Source organism: Diadema setosum, chromosome 7, assembly GCF_964275005.1.
Source record: "Diadema setosum chromosome 7, eeDiaSeto1, whole genome shotgun sequence".
Lineage (NCBI taxonomy): Eukaryota > Metazoa > Echinodermata > Echinoidea > Diadematoida > Diadematidae > Diadema > Diadema setosum.
The window spans coordinates 29111308-29127906 of NC_092691.1; the positions used below are offsets into that span (position 1 = coordinate 29111308).

Sequence of the window (16599 nt, forward strand, 5' to 3'; positions counted from 1 at the left end):
TGCTTACCTTGGCTTTCAGGCTTTGTCAGGTGTGCTAGCAGTTTCACCCATTTGATGTTGTATAAAGATAAAGGAGACATACAAATGATATGAATATGATATGGACTGGTTTTGAGGGGAATATACAACTCTCATCAACAGCAAATTTTTATTACTGGGAGCTCAAGTACCCTTATGCTAGCGGTTTGTGCATATTTTCTTTTTGTGATTGACCATAGCGTTTACATTAGGTTGATGGCAAAATCTTGAAAAAGAAAGCACCCACTAATATTTCCGGCTGGAAACTGATGGTTTCCTGACCAATCACAATACCAACTACAGTTGCCCAGTAAAAATACCTTTAATATTTAGGTAATAATATAATATCAATATTATATCAATAGAAGATACAAGTGTATCCACCACATTGCATGACTGTCAGAGGTACTGGTGTAATGAATAGACATTTCTCTAGCAAATAGTACCAGTAATCTTGAAGAGGTGTAGGGGTGTGCAGACCTGGGCCAGTAAACCTCTTCCCCCCACCCCCCCCCCCCCCCCCCCACCAAAAGGGAAAAGGTGAAGAGATGGAAGGGGGGGGGGGAGGGAATAGGAAGTTGTTCACAGTTTCCCAGGAATACAGGTTAAACGAGTTGAGGGTCAGGGTAACCAGGTACAGTACCAGCCTTCCTGTGTGATACATGTATTTATTAAAATCATTAAGTCCCATTGGTATCATGTCAATGTACATACAGTATAATAAAGCATTTTGAAGATTTTGGCCCTGAAAGGGTTAGCTGGAATTCAACCGAGTTTAAACCAATATGCTGTTGCTGTTGCAACTTGTACAATGTTTGCATGCCCAAGCTGTCTTTTTCATTTGCAGAGCAGAGAGTAATACATGGCTGGCTGGTATCCACAGGCACCAGACAGACCATCAGGGTAATGGCAAATGAAAGCAGGCAGGTGCCTTGGAGTTAGGCTCTGGTGTTTGATATTGAGAGCTGTGGAATATCATTGCTACCTCAGTATCATATGCATTGGCAATGTATGCTTTTTCCAACATTATGAACAGACAAGATAGTGCACATGTGATTTGGCAGGCATAAAGACAAATGATTATGAGTCACAAGATGTTGAAATAATGTCCACTGTTGTTTTAAAGACATTGTTTCCCTTTTGCAGATAAAAGAAAAACCCAGTTTTAGTGTTTCAAAGTAGTTCTAAAAACAGAGGGATAGAATTAACTAGTGCAAAAAGGTTAATCAGTATCAGCGCTAAGTATTGTTAAATACAATTGTATACAAAATGTGAGCAATAGTTATAATAGAATTGTTTCCAGACTAAACCATCTGCAGTAGTGGTTTAGTGAGAAAAATAGTGATATTATTTGATGTACGGATTATGGATGTAGGCCTACAAGTAAAGTGCTCTGCGCTAATTTTGTGTGATCTAGACCCCGTTTACAGTGCGGGGTTGGGCCGAGCCGCGGCCGAGCCCAGCCTCAATTGCGAGGCCGAGCCCTGCAGTTTTGTCGGTTTACACTGCCGGGCTCAGCCGCGCTTTTAATTCAAACCTTTCAATATTTTGTCGTAGTGGCGCTCTGCTTGTAAACAAACGCAATTTGGTATAGTCTGGTTTTCAGACCCTTTGCCAACTGAATTCTGTGGCGACAAAGTCGCCGTTCGGGCAAAGGCCTTTGCCGAAGGAAAAATCCTTTGCAGGACAAAACCACCTTAAACTATACTAGTTTTCGACGTTGAGGGGGTTAATATCCTGAATAGCGAAATAGTACGGGCAGAGGGTTTGGAAGCCAGACTAAAATTGGCCGCGCATTTGGCCCAGTTTGCGTTTACACTGAGAAAAAGCGGGGCTCGGGCGCGGCTTGGGCGCGGCCGAGACCACCTCCAGAGCGAGGCCAAATGCGCAGCCAATTTTGACCCCGCATTTGGCCTTTTGCGCGTTTACACCGAAATGAAGGCGGGCTCCGCCGTGGCCGAGCCTCGCACTGTAAACGGGGTCTTAGTGCTCATGATTTCATACATAATGAGATGTTTTTAAAGGAGGACGAAGAGCAAAATTACAGTTTGAGCGCGCTTTTTTTTAATGATTATCATGCAGCCAAATTGGCATTTGCATCATGGGAAGTGGGGCTTATTTGCTGCCATGTTTAGTCAAAGTTTAGCACAGTATTCCAGGTGTTTGAAATAACAGGTTGATCTGAAAGCCATTATGGGCTTACAAGACTGATACAGTTCATCAGTACATGTATCCTGTATAAATTTCCAAGCATGCATACAATATGTACAATTGTATAAATTCCTATACAACATGAATATCATACCATTGCTGACTTGTCAGCACCTCTCTTTGTTAGCATTATACACACTAATGTTACTGATATAGTCTTCTCCAAGCAATAGGCCTTATCAATGTTATATTTACAGCATGCTCAGCAAACTTTGCAGAAGGCATTTATGAACCGGAATACAATGGAGTGTAGGTTGGCAATCTAGTAGAAGCAAGGCATTTTATATCTCGCCAAATGTCAATGGAAGGGTATTCAAAGGGATCTGGCCTCTATGAGATTCAGGTACCGCTGTTTACTCACGTACAGTGTAACACCTCTGCATACACATGGGTGATACAATGTACGTGGGGCTGGAGGTGTGCAAGCAGGGACAATGACCTCCCCTCTTGGCACAACTACTGTACTTTGTAGGTTTTGGCTGTGTATTTTATTTCTTAATTTGACAAACAAGTAGTTTTACCTGCTCTCAAAGGCAGTTACCACCCTTTTTCCCCATTTAACTGTTGTGTGAAAAGTGGCAATATACTTCATCAAATATGTCTTCTTTTCTTTGACAAACTGTGTACAATGTATTGCCCAATGAGGATTTACTGGTGTACAGCTACAACCGTACCTGCATAACGATGATTATCAAGTTAATTGTGCTGTCACAGTACAGTGGATGCCCGTCATAACGAGGTTCTTGGGACCGGCAGTTTTCTTTTGTGATATCAACATTTCGTTATTGCGGAACAAATAAACAATAAAAACCATCAAATAATGTTGCGGCCTGAATTTTTACTTCGTTGAAACCGGAATTTTGTGAACTGTGTACGGCATAATGGGAGTGCACTGTAATAGTCACAAGGGGACTGGTATGAGATGCTCATTACATTGTACTGACAAATCATGCACACACAGTCATGAGTACCATTGCTTAGTATGAGTATGAGTACCATTGCTGATAACAAGCTAATATACAAAGTGTAGGGTGGTCAGTATTATTTTTTTGACTACCATTGATCGAAAATACCCATACCTTTATTAGTACCATCTGTACATGTAACCCAGCTACACAATTCTCATCAACAATTTGTAGTTGAAGCTACAATATACAGTGTACATGTTGATACAAAAGAGCTCCGTAAGGTGGTTGTGTGATAGCATGACTGCCATTTATAAGTGAATGTTATATGCTTAAGCACATTCTTGAGAAATGCTGCGGAATCTTTAGTTCTTGATGGTAATAAAGTGTATGTGTGTGTGGGTTGGTGGGGGGGGGGGGGGGGGTACAGTGTTGATCCTGCTCCTGTTAGTGTTATTAAGCAAGAGGACATAGTTTTGGCAGTCACAGCTCCTATCTTCAGCTCCTACTCATGAACTTAACCCATTTAATACGGGAACCTGGTGGCTTGTACAGTATGGAGATTTCAGAATTCAGTATGGAACATGTTAAAACCTCTTTGCTAGCTATAGGGAGTACAGAGAGTCACCTTTTCCACATGCAGCCCATATTCTGCCACTTTCAGCGTTTGGACATTTAGTGTTTGTGCTTCTGAACATACATGTATGTTTGTGACAGACAGCGAAAGAAAAGAGATGAATAAGAGAAAAATGTGTTTGTTGAGAAGTGCTGTAGTGTGTGTGTTGAATGGTGTAATACAATACAAGTAATAGCAGCGCTGCTTAGGTCACTCTGCATTGGCGGTGTCATCCAAGGTATCATGATTTGATATGAACTGTGAACTATGAAAAGAGTTATTTGACGGGTCAGATGAACCAAGGTTTATTTCAGTAACGCTTTTGCCCGAACTACGAATGAGAATGCTGTGCCATTTTTCATCAGAGTTTCATTACTGTGTGTCGTAGCACGTATGTACATGCTGCCGTGGATATCGAAATGAATAGTGCATCTCATCTTTTACCGAGTGTGCAATCTTCCTCCATTGCCTTAAAGACCATTTGTTTCATATAACACCTTGGACATCAATGGATGTGGTCTGCACTGATTCTTGAATTTGATTTATTACAGAAGTGGTAACCATTCTTTCTTCTTCTTTTTTTGTGAAAGGTATAACTCGGGTGGCATAGTACAGTCAGTGGTATGTGCAAAAGTGATTAAAATGAGTGACTGAATGCGCATTTGTGACTGATAAAGTGTGTGTGGCAAAGGTTTTTTTATTGTGATGTCAGAGACATGCAGTGGTGCAAAAACTAAATAAGTTGGTTTTGAGTTTATCACAGGAGTCGATGTAAGTTGTTGACATATCAGCTGTGTGCTATCCATCTTTACTCAACAAAAATTGCATGGACAGCGTGCAGTTGTACTTTGAACTGTATGTCGTATGATGAGCAATGAACTAGTCTGATAGCTTCACATAGAATCTTTTTAGTTGGTTCCTAGTAATTGTCGTTACCTGCTTCTTACATATTTCAGGTGTGCTGGTGACTCCGTCAACGCTGTCTGGCGAAGAAGGCAGCAGATTCACTTTCACCTGCTCGGGACCGGGTAACGCCAACTTGGAGTGGTACCGACAATTTGCACCCAATAACGACACCCAACTTGTCTCCTCATCCAAGTATGAGGTCATCGGCTCCGTGTCTGAGAACTCCAGTACTTCCACACTGACAATAAAAAATGCCATGATCTCGGACACTGGCGATTACTTCTGCCAGGATGCTGCTGATCCAGTACCATTCGTCGTACCTTTGACTGTCAGTGAATGTAAGTACAATCCTGGTCATTACAGATGTTTCTAATGCTACTTTAGGAGAGAGATATAGATGAAATATGCCAAATCCACTATACTATAATTTGAATAAAATCCAAGGTCATTAAGTAGTCAATGGACTGAAATAAGTACAAAATATGTTTCATGCATCTAAGTACACCCTTCTTACGTGGGTGTCTGCATATTTTCATTGTTGGACCTCTGTTTGCGATGTGCAGTGTCACTTGCAAGCATGCAATGTAAAGTCGCATGGAGCATGGACTAGATTGAAACCACCTCTGTGAATTTGGATGAAGGTGTTTAAAATCATAATACTTTCATGTAAAATCTGAAAGTGTATTACCATAAACAGTGGCTCACCTAAAATTGCAGAATACTAGTTTGTTACTAACACGCTGTACTCCAGGTCACAAGTGGATGAGTCACTGAATAAAGTGTTAAATTTGTCATGACTATAGATGCATGTTTGGAATGAACCACTCGTGGCGTACACTAAACCAAAGGCACTTCAGGCATTTGTGAAACAAAACTTCAGGGCACATTCTTCTGTGTTCTAGCATGGCAAACCAAAAGGAAGTCTGACATTTTTTTGTTTGTTTGTTGTTGTTTTTTTGCATCTTGAAAAAAAATGCTTGTACAGTCCGACCTTTCTTATCTGGCCTCCCTTTATCCAATCTGTCTGTTATTCAGACACAATCTCACCATTATTTTTTTTTTTTTAAAGTGTAGTAATTACGGGGAAAAGGGGGATTCGAAATCAAACTCAATTCCTACACAAATTCACATGATTGAGTTACGTATAATTTCCAACATAATTAACATACATTTTCATCAAATTTTCTTCTTAAGCCATATCGGGCCACCTACGGGATATTCCGTAGTTCGTTTGAACGCCGCAGGGGCCACATACTGAATATCCCGTAGTGAATGAAGTGACATACAAACGATGTCATTCCAAAGTTCTTTCACCTTCTAACCTTTGACAACATATCCCAGAATTCTTTGCTACATGTACACTGTCTGCGATAATTCAAGAAGGTTTTGTCAGTTGAACACCAACAATATCGTAAAAATCATTGGAAAAAATGTGTGTTTACATGGAATAACTTGAATAACCACGGAGCCTCAGTGGGTGCTATCTACAGCTGTATGGAGTGCTCGATTTTGGATTTTCTGAGGCAGTTTTTGAGGTTTGGACACTTGCCGGTCGATGATTCGACTGTGATAATAGTCCCACATGTACATCCACATGTATGTACAACGATTGTATAATTCATTCGAAACTGAAAAGCTGTAGAAGTGTATCTATGGTGATGAATTTCGCTTCAACAAACTATAGGATACACACATTATACATTGTACTATCGATTTCCCTTGCACTCGCAATGGCTTCATGTTTAACATAAACATAAACCTGCAATTATTGTATCAATGATCATGATATATACACTGTATGTCCAGAAAGCTGACACTCTGATCATTTCATTTCTGGTACTGGATGTGTAAAATTACAACATTTGCTATTTTTAATCCATCAATGAAAGCAAACAAACAAATTGATTTCGTAACTTTTGGATGACCGTACTTCACTTCTGCTGAGTACTATGACTGCACTGTGCATTGAATGGCACCCTGTTATATACCATTTTAAAGGGAATTTTATCCTCTTTAAAATGACATATAACTTGTCTATATTTTGTTCATTGCTTCATCAAGAGCGATTGTTTGGAGAGTTGTCTGCCTGTCGGCGTGTGTGTGCAAACGGTGCTTGGCCACTGCGGTGTTTGTTTATACAAGTGTGTTGGCTTGATATGGGTTAATAACATATATTCAAACATTCAGTACCCCCAAATTTTGCACTGATAGCAAAGAAAGAGTTTCATTGTACACTACCTGCAATAGGTTACATACATGTATCTGTCATTGGGTAGGCAGCTGCATGTATTAAACATCGAGTTTGATATCTTCAAAGGGCAATCAAACTAATTATTTTGGAAGTTTGAAATGCATCTTTATTGTACTGTGACAGTTGGTTGATTTCATGTATGGATCTTGTCCTCTTATGTCACTTTGTTGTTGTTTTTTGTTATTTGCTCTTTATTTAATGTCAAGTGAAAGACATGAGGATCGATCCCAGCAACCCGCAGTATGAAACAGACAAAGCACTGTACCTGACCTGCTTCGTTAACAATGCTACTGACCTGGAGGTGAGCTGGCACTTCAATGGGGGCACAGGGAGCTTGCCGGTGGCCAGGGGTGATGATGCCAGCAATGTCCAGGTCCTCAACAACGGCACACTCATCATCAGGATGATGAAGCCGGAGAATGCAGGCATCTACACCTGCACGCACGCCTTCGGTGGCACCAGCAAGAGTGTATCTGTCAGTGTCGGAGGTATGAGATCCATATATTAGTGCTGCGCTGAGAGAATTTGCAAGTGAGAAACCAAAGTGCATCTGTGATGCCATTCAAAATCAGCATGTGTAGCATCACACTGTGGTGTTGGTATCGAGGTGTATATAAATACAAATAAACCAGGCCTGAGAGGTTTTGGTTTTAAACTATGTGCATGAGGTGACTCCAGTAATACTATTTCCTGAGGGGCACAGCCCCGAAGAAAATAGTGCTACTGAAGTCCTTTTCAATATTTTGTTGTAGTGGTGCTCTGCTTGTAAACAAACCAGTGCAGTATATACGGCACTGAAACAAACAGTTATTTGGGAGCGTGCCGGGGTCACAGTGCAGAGGCGCTGGCGGGGTTAGTTGCAATGAACAGTAGGCTACCGTTTTTATACAGTCGAACTTTCGAACATCAGGCTCACAGCTGCTCTTTCCTTGTTGGTTATCTGTTTTCTATGCACAAGAACACAAGAATATGAACGAGGACGAACGAAACGATGTAGTGCAGTTATGATGATTCAATAAAACTTAGATTTAAACACAAGTTTGTAAATACTACCTCTCCTCATACCGACTTGCTAATGATGATGATTCTGTAGTATACCCCGAAAAAATTTTGCTAAATGTGGGATTATAATGTCATTTCCTATGATATCACGATCATTGCACTTCTGGGGTTGCAATTTGGTGCAGAATTTTGCCCAGTTTGTGTTTATGAGCTGAGCCCGGGCCGAGACTACCTCCAGAGTTTGGCCAAATGCGCAGCCGTTTTTTGGTACCGCATTTGGCCTTTTAAGCATTGACAGTGAAAGGAAGGCCAGGCTGAGTTCGGGCTGAGCGCGGTCTTTTCACTCACTGTAAACGGGGTCTTATTCAATTCCTCCATTTTAGACTTTTATGCATTCAGTTGTGAAACAAGTACTATTTCCAAATGTTTTAGAGTATTTTAGTCCATCGTCAGGTAAGCAGTACCTTAGATAAACTTAAAACCATATTTTGTTGCATAGTGAGGAATATTCTTGTACTTATGATTAAAGATATCCCATTTCAAAAAACAAAAAAAAATCTTTGCTTATAGCAGGTTTAATCGCAAATATCTCAAATTGACAAGAATGGAGTTAAATCCTTTTGTGATCAATCTATTTCCAGGAGATATTACTCTCACTGCACCAAGGTCAGTGAAGTTCACAGAAGGAGACCGTGCCCTCATCGAGTGCACTGCCGATGTGATCACCAAGGCACTCCTTCCCAACATCACGTGGCTGATTGAGGGCATGCCGTACGATTACAACTGCACTGACCGCTGCTCCGTCAAGGTCTCCAAGAAGGAGCTGAGCATCACCAGCGAGCTGGAAATCGTGAAGATCACGATGGACGACCGCAAAAACTACACCTGCATCGCCTCCAACGGCGCCTCGGAGGAGAGCCGGGACATCCTCCTCCGTGTCAGAGGTGAGGATTGCTGTATACACCATATATTTAGCGAGTCAAAATTTTTTGTGAGTCTGGACTTCTCGACAATTTCGCAAGTGGTTAAATTCGTGATCGTGGAGTACACTACTGAATGGAGAAATATATGCGTGTACGTCACATTCATGACGGGGGGGGGGGGGGGGAAGGAGGGGATCAGAGTCAATATTTTGGCATGTCTTTAAAGATAATAAAAAGTTTTGGTACCTCAAAAATTTCCTTGTCTTAGTTTGTGTTTCAGGTTAAAGTACCTTTCATATAACTAACACTGTGAGACTTACTCGCCCCAAAGTGCTCTCATGTCTTTAATAGTAATCATGCAATTAACTGCAACCAGCAGCCCCAAACGCATAGCGACCAGCAGCCCCATACGCATAGCGTAATCGGGCTTCGCATTGTAGCATGCAGGATCATGACAGATTTAGTATCGCGGGATAAATGTTAACTTAAAATCCAAAAAATTCTTCAATTTGAAGACTTACCAATTAAGGTGAAGTATTGAAAACAGGCTTCGGGTAACGTTTGGTTCTGCCTATAGTCCCTTTCTGTTCGAATTGATGACTGAATGTGACTCGGCCGAGAGAACCTTGGGAGAGCTACGTACACCATGTACACTGAATACTACAGCCAGTGCATGCGAACACATCACATGCGCACAAATTTCAAATCCCATATCAACGGATAAGATGTTTGTGTGCGCATGCGCTGGCCGTAGTAGTCAGTGTATGCATCGGTCCATGGTGTACGTAGCTCTCCCAAGGTTCTCTCGACCGAGTCACATTCAGTCATCAATTCGAAAAGAAAGGGACTATTGGCAGAACCAAACGTTGTTCGAAGCCTGTTTTTAATTGGTAAGTCTTCAAATCGAAGAAATTTTGGGATTTTAAATTGACATTTACCCGCGATACTAATTCTGTCATGATCCTGAATGTTACAATGCGAAGCCCCATTACGCTATGCGTATGGGGCTGCTGGTCGCAGTTAGCTATGCATACAATGGGCTGCACGCTGCTGGTCGCAGTCAGTGGTTTCGTACAGTATTTATCGACGCTGTACGGCGACGGCTCTGGTACGAAACCATTATTGCATGATTACTAAGACATGAGAGCACTTTGGGGCGAGTAATTCTCACAGACAACGTGCTTTAACGTGAAACACAAATCAAGACAAGGAAATTCAGGGAAACTTTTGAGGTACCAAAACTTTTTATTATCTTTAAATTTGCGAACCGCACCTGACTCGCGAAATTTGCGAAAATACCAACCTCATGAAATATTCAGCATATGCAGTAGTAAGCAATTTTTGAGAAGGGTCTCGTGAGAGCAACTTAAAAGTCTTTTGTCTAGCTGGTGCACCACTGCATTCAGATCCCAGTCACAGATAGATACCTTTGAGGAAATCTGGGCAAACTCGCTTTAGTGGCTTCTGACTGAGCCAGCCGCCCATTTCACAATCAACAGGTGCCGGAGTATATGTCACAACATCTTATTCTGCATTTGCCTACTTTGATCTTCAGCTCATTAACCCCTCATGAAAACAGACAATATGGTACCTTAAAGGACAAGTCCACCTTTATAGACATGTGGATTGAGTGAATGCAACAATATTAGTAGAACACATCAATGAGAGTTTGAGGAAAATCGGGCAATCCGTTCCGAAGTTATGAATTTTTAAAGTATCTGCGAAGTTACTGCTGGATGAGAAGACTACTACAGTGTATGATGTCATATGCGTACAACGTTATAGGAAAAATAAAAGAGAATTTCACAAAACTTTACATTTTGAATAAAGTGCACATTTCTTCAACTTGTTACTGACGTATCTTAAGGGTAATATTATTCCCCCTGCCTTCTGAAGGAGAGAAGTTGAGTGTTCTTTTGTTGTGTGAGAAAAGTGAAAATATGTTGAATTTTCTTTATTCTTTCTTTATATCGTTGTACACATGTGACATCACAAGCTATAGTAGTCTTTTCATCCAGCCGTGACTGAGCAGAAACTTTAAAAATTCATAACTTTTGAATGGGTTGTCCGATTTTCCTCAAACTCTCACTGATGTGTTCTACTAATATTGCTGCATTCACTCAACCCATATGTCTATGATGGTGAACCTGCCTTTAAAGGAGACCTCCCGATGATTTTCAGATTTTTACATTTGAACAACTATAAATACTGAGGACAGAGTTTCAGAATTTGTGATGATTGGGATGAAGAATAAGAATATTTTCCAAATTTAGAACAAATTGTAATGAACAAGGATGATGACATGGCAGAGTCACCGTAAGAATGCATGAGTTGGGGCTCAAGGAAGCAGAACAAAAGAAGAAGGCATGCATAGAATAGATTATACACAGGTGAACTCGCAAGCAAGTGGTATTGTAATGGAATTACACTGCTACATTTCTGAAATATATGTATGTGAACCTCCTATGTCATCATCCTTGTTCAGTGTAATTTGTTTAAGGTTTTTCAAAGGAAAGGTGTTGTTTCTCTGCTCAAGAACCACAATAAATTCCAGAGATAGAGTTGTCAATTTATGTACTGCGTGATGTGAAATTATGAAAATCGTCTGGAATGTCCCTTTAAATGCTTTCTCACAGCACTTGCTTTCTATCATTCTATGAGACACATACTTTTCTGCAATAAATGATAGGGAATTTTGAGTAGCTTGTTTATAGTTAGTGCCTCGATGCATCAGCAGGAACATGCAGTAAATATAACCTAGTTATGTTATTACGCATTTCACGTGTGGTAGGTGCCATAGGGTACATGCAGGGGCCAGCTATATATATCAAAGTATACTACATGGTTGCATGGAGGAGTGGTGTATTGTTACAGAGCAATGACCCAGTTTGCCTCAAAAAAAAAATTTTCCTGTTGTGGAATCTATCTGAATTGTTTTGATGAAAAAAAAATTATTGTAATTCTATTTGTTTATGAATGATGTCATACTGCAAAAACAATGTCCTTAGCCTGGCGGTACCCTTGAATTGTTTTATTGGCTATTTAGCTTTAAAGGGACTGTACAGTACTGGCTGAGGTGGGGATTCAAGTTTTGAACATTCCTAAGTGAGATAATGAAAAGCCTCTTATGGAATATGAAAGAGCATGTAATTTTAAGAAGGACTCAACGTTTATTTGATGAAAATTGGTTTTCAAATGGCTGAGATATCAAAAAAAGTGCTAATAATAAAAGGCGACATGCCACAACTTTATTAGGATCTCTTTGTTTCACCTTGTTTTTGGATATCTCAGCCATTTCAAAACGGATTTTCATTAAATAAACTTTTGATACCACTTAGAACTGCATGCTCTTTGACATCTGGTAGAGTGATTTCTGAATATCTCGCAAAACATTAAAAGCTACTCACCTCGACCAGAACTGTTTAATGATAGTGCACACAAAGTTTTGTGATGCCTATTGTCTTTGTGGATTGCATTGTCCGCATTCAAGTGTCAATTTTTTTAACAGGGGAATGTATCTCCTCTCCTTGTTCCAGTTGGCTATGATAAAATGAGTGACAGTTTTTGGAGGGTGTTTTTACAATTACACAAACCACAAGAAAAATAACTGAGCAAAGACCCAAAACCTTGCATTTCTTCTGTTCTGAGTGAGTACTTAAGTGTAGCGACCTGTGAACAGTATGTTTACCTTTGATAAAATTACAATTGGGGGTGTGATATCATGCAGGATTTTTTTTTTTTTTTCTTAGTGAGCAACTTTACATGGGGTCATTTAAAGTGTCTCTCTCCACCTCTACCCCTCCCATGCGAAACAAACCCACTCACTTCATAGACACTCCATATAATGTGATCTATGTGAAAGATACCAAAGTAGCAATGCTTGACATGAAGCTTTAGTGTTCATTCTTTTATTTTTCTCTCTCCCTATACCTCTTTGGACTCTCTCTCTCTCTTTTGCTTTCTCTCTTTCTCTGTCTGTCTGTCTGTCTGTCTGTCTCCGTTTTCTCTGATTGACTGTCTTCATGTCATTGTTGCTCGCCCAGATCGCCTGGCTGCCCTCTGGCCCTTCCTGGGCATCGTGTCAGAGGTCGTCATCCTTATCATCATCATCTTCATCCACGAAAAGTGCAGCAAGGGAGAGGACTTTGGGGAGGACGACGAGGACGATGATGACCTCAAGTGAGTTTTAATAACCCTCGCGGTTCCGATGAGTCAATTGGGCTCAAATTTCACACACATGGCTTTGGATAAAAAAATTCATGCAGCACACAGAGGGTTAAAAACTGACCACAGACTGTGACTATATCACAGATCTTTATTCTATGACCAGGGCCTTGCAACACTGGTTTTTATTCACTGACAGCCTGACCTCCATTATCTCTTGAGGCAAACATCTACGATATTTGAGCGTGTTCACGCAGTGAAGATGCAAAAGAAAGGGATTTCAAACTCAATTTAAACTTCTACAAAACTCTCAGATGATTTGCCTATAATGTTCCCAACAGAAACATGTTATGAATTTTACATTAGAATGTTGCAGTTTTCATAAAAAATGGCCTGTAGTCCTAATAGGCTGGCATAGATTACACCACTGTTGCGGTACACGCTACCTACATAGCTACCACTGGGTCGGCAGCTGTATGTACAGGTACGTGTAACATCGCTTCTCCCATATCCAGCCAAATCGCATATCTGGATGAGCTCTGGTCCCTACATGGCCAGATAACAGAGGTTGGATTGTGGTCATGTATTTATCTTTTTTTATGCCTCCGCCAACGAAGTGGCCGGAGGCATTATGTTTTCGGGTCGTCCGTCCGTCCGTACGTCCGTCCGTACGTCCGTACGTCTGTACGTCCGTCCCGTTTTGTTTTTGTCAATATCTCAAGAACCGTTAGGTGGTTTTGCATCAAACTTGGTATGAGGGTATATCCTGGGGGATGATACTTTGTTTGGATTTTAGGGTCACGGGGTCAAAGGTCTAATGTCACAGGTTATTTTGTGAAAACAAGGTTGAAATTTCATGTTTTTCTCCATATCTCGCAATGGTTCAAGGTATCTTCATGGAACTTAGTATATATGCATGTACCAATGGGCAGTGATTATCTAGGGAAGTTGGGGGTCATGGGTCAAAGGTCAGGGGGTCAAAGGTCAAGGTCAACTCCTCAAAATATCACTACTTTCCTTATATTTATCCAATGCCTGAAGGATTTTTTTTTTAACTTGATGTATGCATTTATAACCCAATATATATTCTGTGGGAAGTTTCTTGCTAAAAGGTCAAAGGTCAAAAGGTCAAAGGTCAAGTGAAAGTGCTAAATTGCACTTCTTCTTCCATATCTTAAAAGTAACTCAATGTATTATCATGAAACTTACATATTTATGCATGTTCTACCTAACAGTGATTCTCTTTGGAACTGTGAGGTCAAAGGTCAAAGGCCAGGTTTAGATAATACTATTTTACCATTTGATACTGAAATTATACTTTTTCTCAATACCTTGAAAATTACTCAATGCATAAACTTATAAAAGGGTCAAAAGTCAAGTAAAAATCATCAGTTCCCCCAAATACCTGCACTCTGACGTTTTAATCATTCATCCAATTGAACCTAGTTCTAGGAAAGTGAACATTCAGCACATTTGTGGCAAACCTGTCATTTTAATATTTTGCCAATTGTGTGAAACTGTCATCACACATTGTCAAGACATTGTACTATAGACCTATTAGGAGAACCATGCATTATGGCGGAGGCATACACCAGTCGCCGTAGCGACATTTCTAGTTTATGCTAGCCACTTCATCTATACTGTAAAAGTAGACATTTTCACAGGGTTGAAATTTGTGCACATTGTGCACATAATTGAGTTTGCTTGAAAATTAAAGTGTGCAAAGTTTGTGCTTGTTATATGTAATATTGTTTTATGTGTGTGATGTGATTTTGTAGTTTTTTATTTCTTCACATTCACTTGTCCTGTAGCATGAATGAATTTGCTGTCGTAGTGTGAACCAGTTACCATTTACCATATTGGGTGCTGCCAAAAGCAGTGAGCTGTATGCAGTGCTTTGTCAGTTGTGACTGTCCACAAAATTAAAAATACACAAAATTCATCTTACCCAGCCTAGTGCGAAAATTTGCACACATACAAATTTCCACTATAACAGTACTATATCCTTTTTCTTTGATTGGTAATGCATATCTTGGTAATTCCTGCTCTAACCATTTAGTATATGTATGTGTTTGTACACAAGTTCTCGTCTCAACTTACTTGGGATTACTTCATCTTTTATCTTAGGGAAATGAAATACGGTACCTTCGTGACAAGTTCTTGTATTTTCCTCTTTTTTCTTTTCTGAAGTAAAAACATGATGATGTCAGTCCCAAATACCTGTAAACATAATATGTAGACTGTCGTCCATGTTCATAGTGTTACAGCAATACCTTCTGATTTTCATCTTGCAAATATCAGTGGTGGAAGAGGGAAAGCATGTATGTCTGTGTGTATGTCTGATTAAATGTCATGTGTGGTATGTATGTGTGTATGTAAGGTATATAGATATTGTGTATGTATGTAAGGGTGTATGTAAGTATGCGTGTGTGTGTGTCTGTATAACTGTTTTGTGGGAATGTACATGTATGGTATGTTGTGAGTACATGTATGTGTGTGTGTGTGTGTGTGTGTATAATTGTGTGTGTTTGTTACTTGGTTGTTGTGAAAATAATCTTCCTTTCTTTTTATTCCACCATCCAGGAAAGAGAAGAAGGTCCCTGATGGTGACAACGAGATGAACACCAAGTCAAAGGAGTGACAGGACACACCCCGTAGGAGAGTGGCATGGGCTGGCGAGGATTCTCCCCCATCCCAGTAGGACACCAGGGAAGGGAAGGGGGAGAGCATCTTCTTTCACTCCTGACTCCCTCATCTTCTTCTCTCTACATCATAGTCCCATCATCTCGTCATAATCAGAGATGCTGAGAATTTTTTTTAAGTGATCCAAATGCCTGACATTCTCATTTAAAGTTGGTAAACATCACTCCAGTCCTTTCATATATTTTGGGTGTGGTTTTAAGTTTTTGATTTTTTATTATATATATATATATATATATATGTATGTATATATGTATATATATATATATATATATATATATATATATATATATATGTATCAAGAGGGGCATTATGCTATATAAAAAAGTTTGAATCACAGCAAGGTTGCGAGGGATGATGGTGGTGGTATGTTAGCCTTCGAACAAGGCTGCATTCAATTTTTTTTTTTCTTTTCCAAGTCTTCACAGATGCAGCCTCACAGTCTGATTGCTGGGAAAAGTTTAATTGGTGCATGGTACATGTTCTGTGCTGGGTCAGATTAATGAATTTACATGCAGCTGTTCTCTACTGACTGATGCATGGAAAGTAAGGAAGGTGTAGGAATTGACATGCAAATAAGACAGCATAGACAGCACCGCAGAGAGGAAACACATTGTGTTATCTTGGAGAATGTTCGGGGGGGGGGGGGGGGGGGTGATGCCCCACTCCTTTCCAACTTGGGTCACCCAGCTGCCAAACATCTTGGCTTCTTGCTATGTGCCAAGCTGAAGAGTATCATTCAGAATAATCAAAATGTACTCACTTAGGGTAAATATTCTTTCTGTTGTTGAGAAAGGAAGCTGTTTAAAATACATATGAACTCTGATGCTCCCTTCAATCAGTGAGTTTTGTAATTGTTTCCAAAAAAATAACAAACAAACAATTAACACATTTCTGGTTTAG

The 16599-nt window shown here is 40.1% G+C and overlaps 1 protein-coding gene across 1 annotated transcript in view; it reads left to right on the plus strand.

The window, feature by feature from the left end:
* LOC140230881 (basigin-like) overlaps nt 1-15878 on the plus strand; it is a 38051-nt gene extending 22173 nt beyond the window's left edge. The window contains exons 2-6 of the mRNA XM_072311026.1: nt 4707-4994; nt 7114-7395; nt 8551-8853; nt 12876-13011; nt 15580-15878. Coding sequence (XP_072167127.1) covers nt 4707-4994; nt 7114-7395; nt 8551-8853; nt 12876-13011; nt 15580-15637 — 1067 coding nt within the window. The 3' untranslated portion in view covers nt 15638-15878. The remainder of the gene's footprint in view (nt 1-4706; nt 4995-7113; nt 7396-8550; nt 8854-12875; nt 13012-15579) is intronic.
* The last annotated feature ends 721 nt before the right edge of the window (nt 15879-16599 follow it).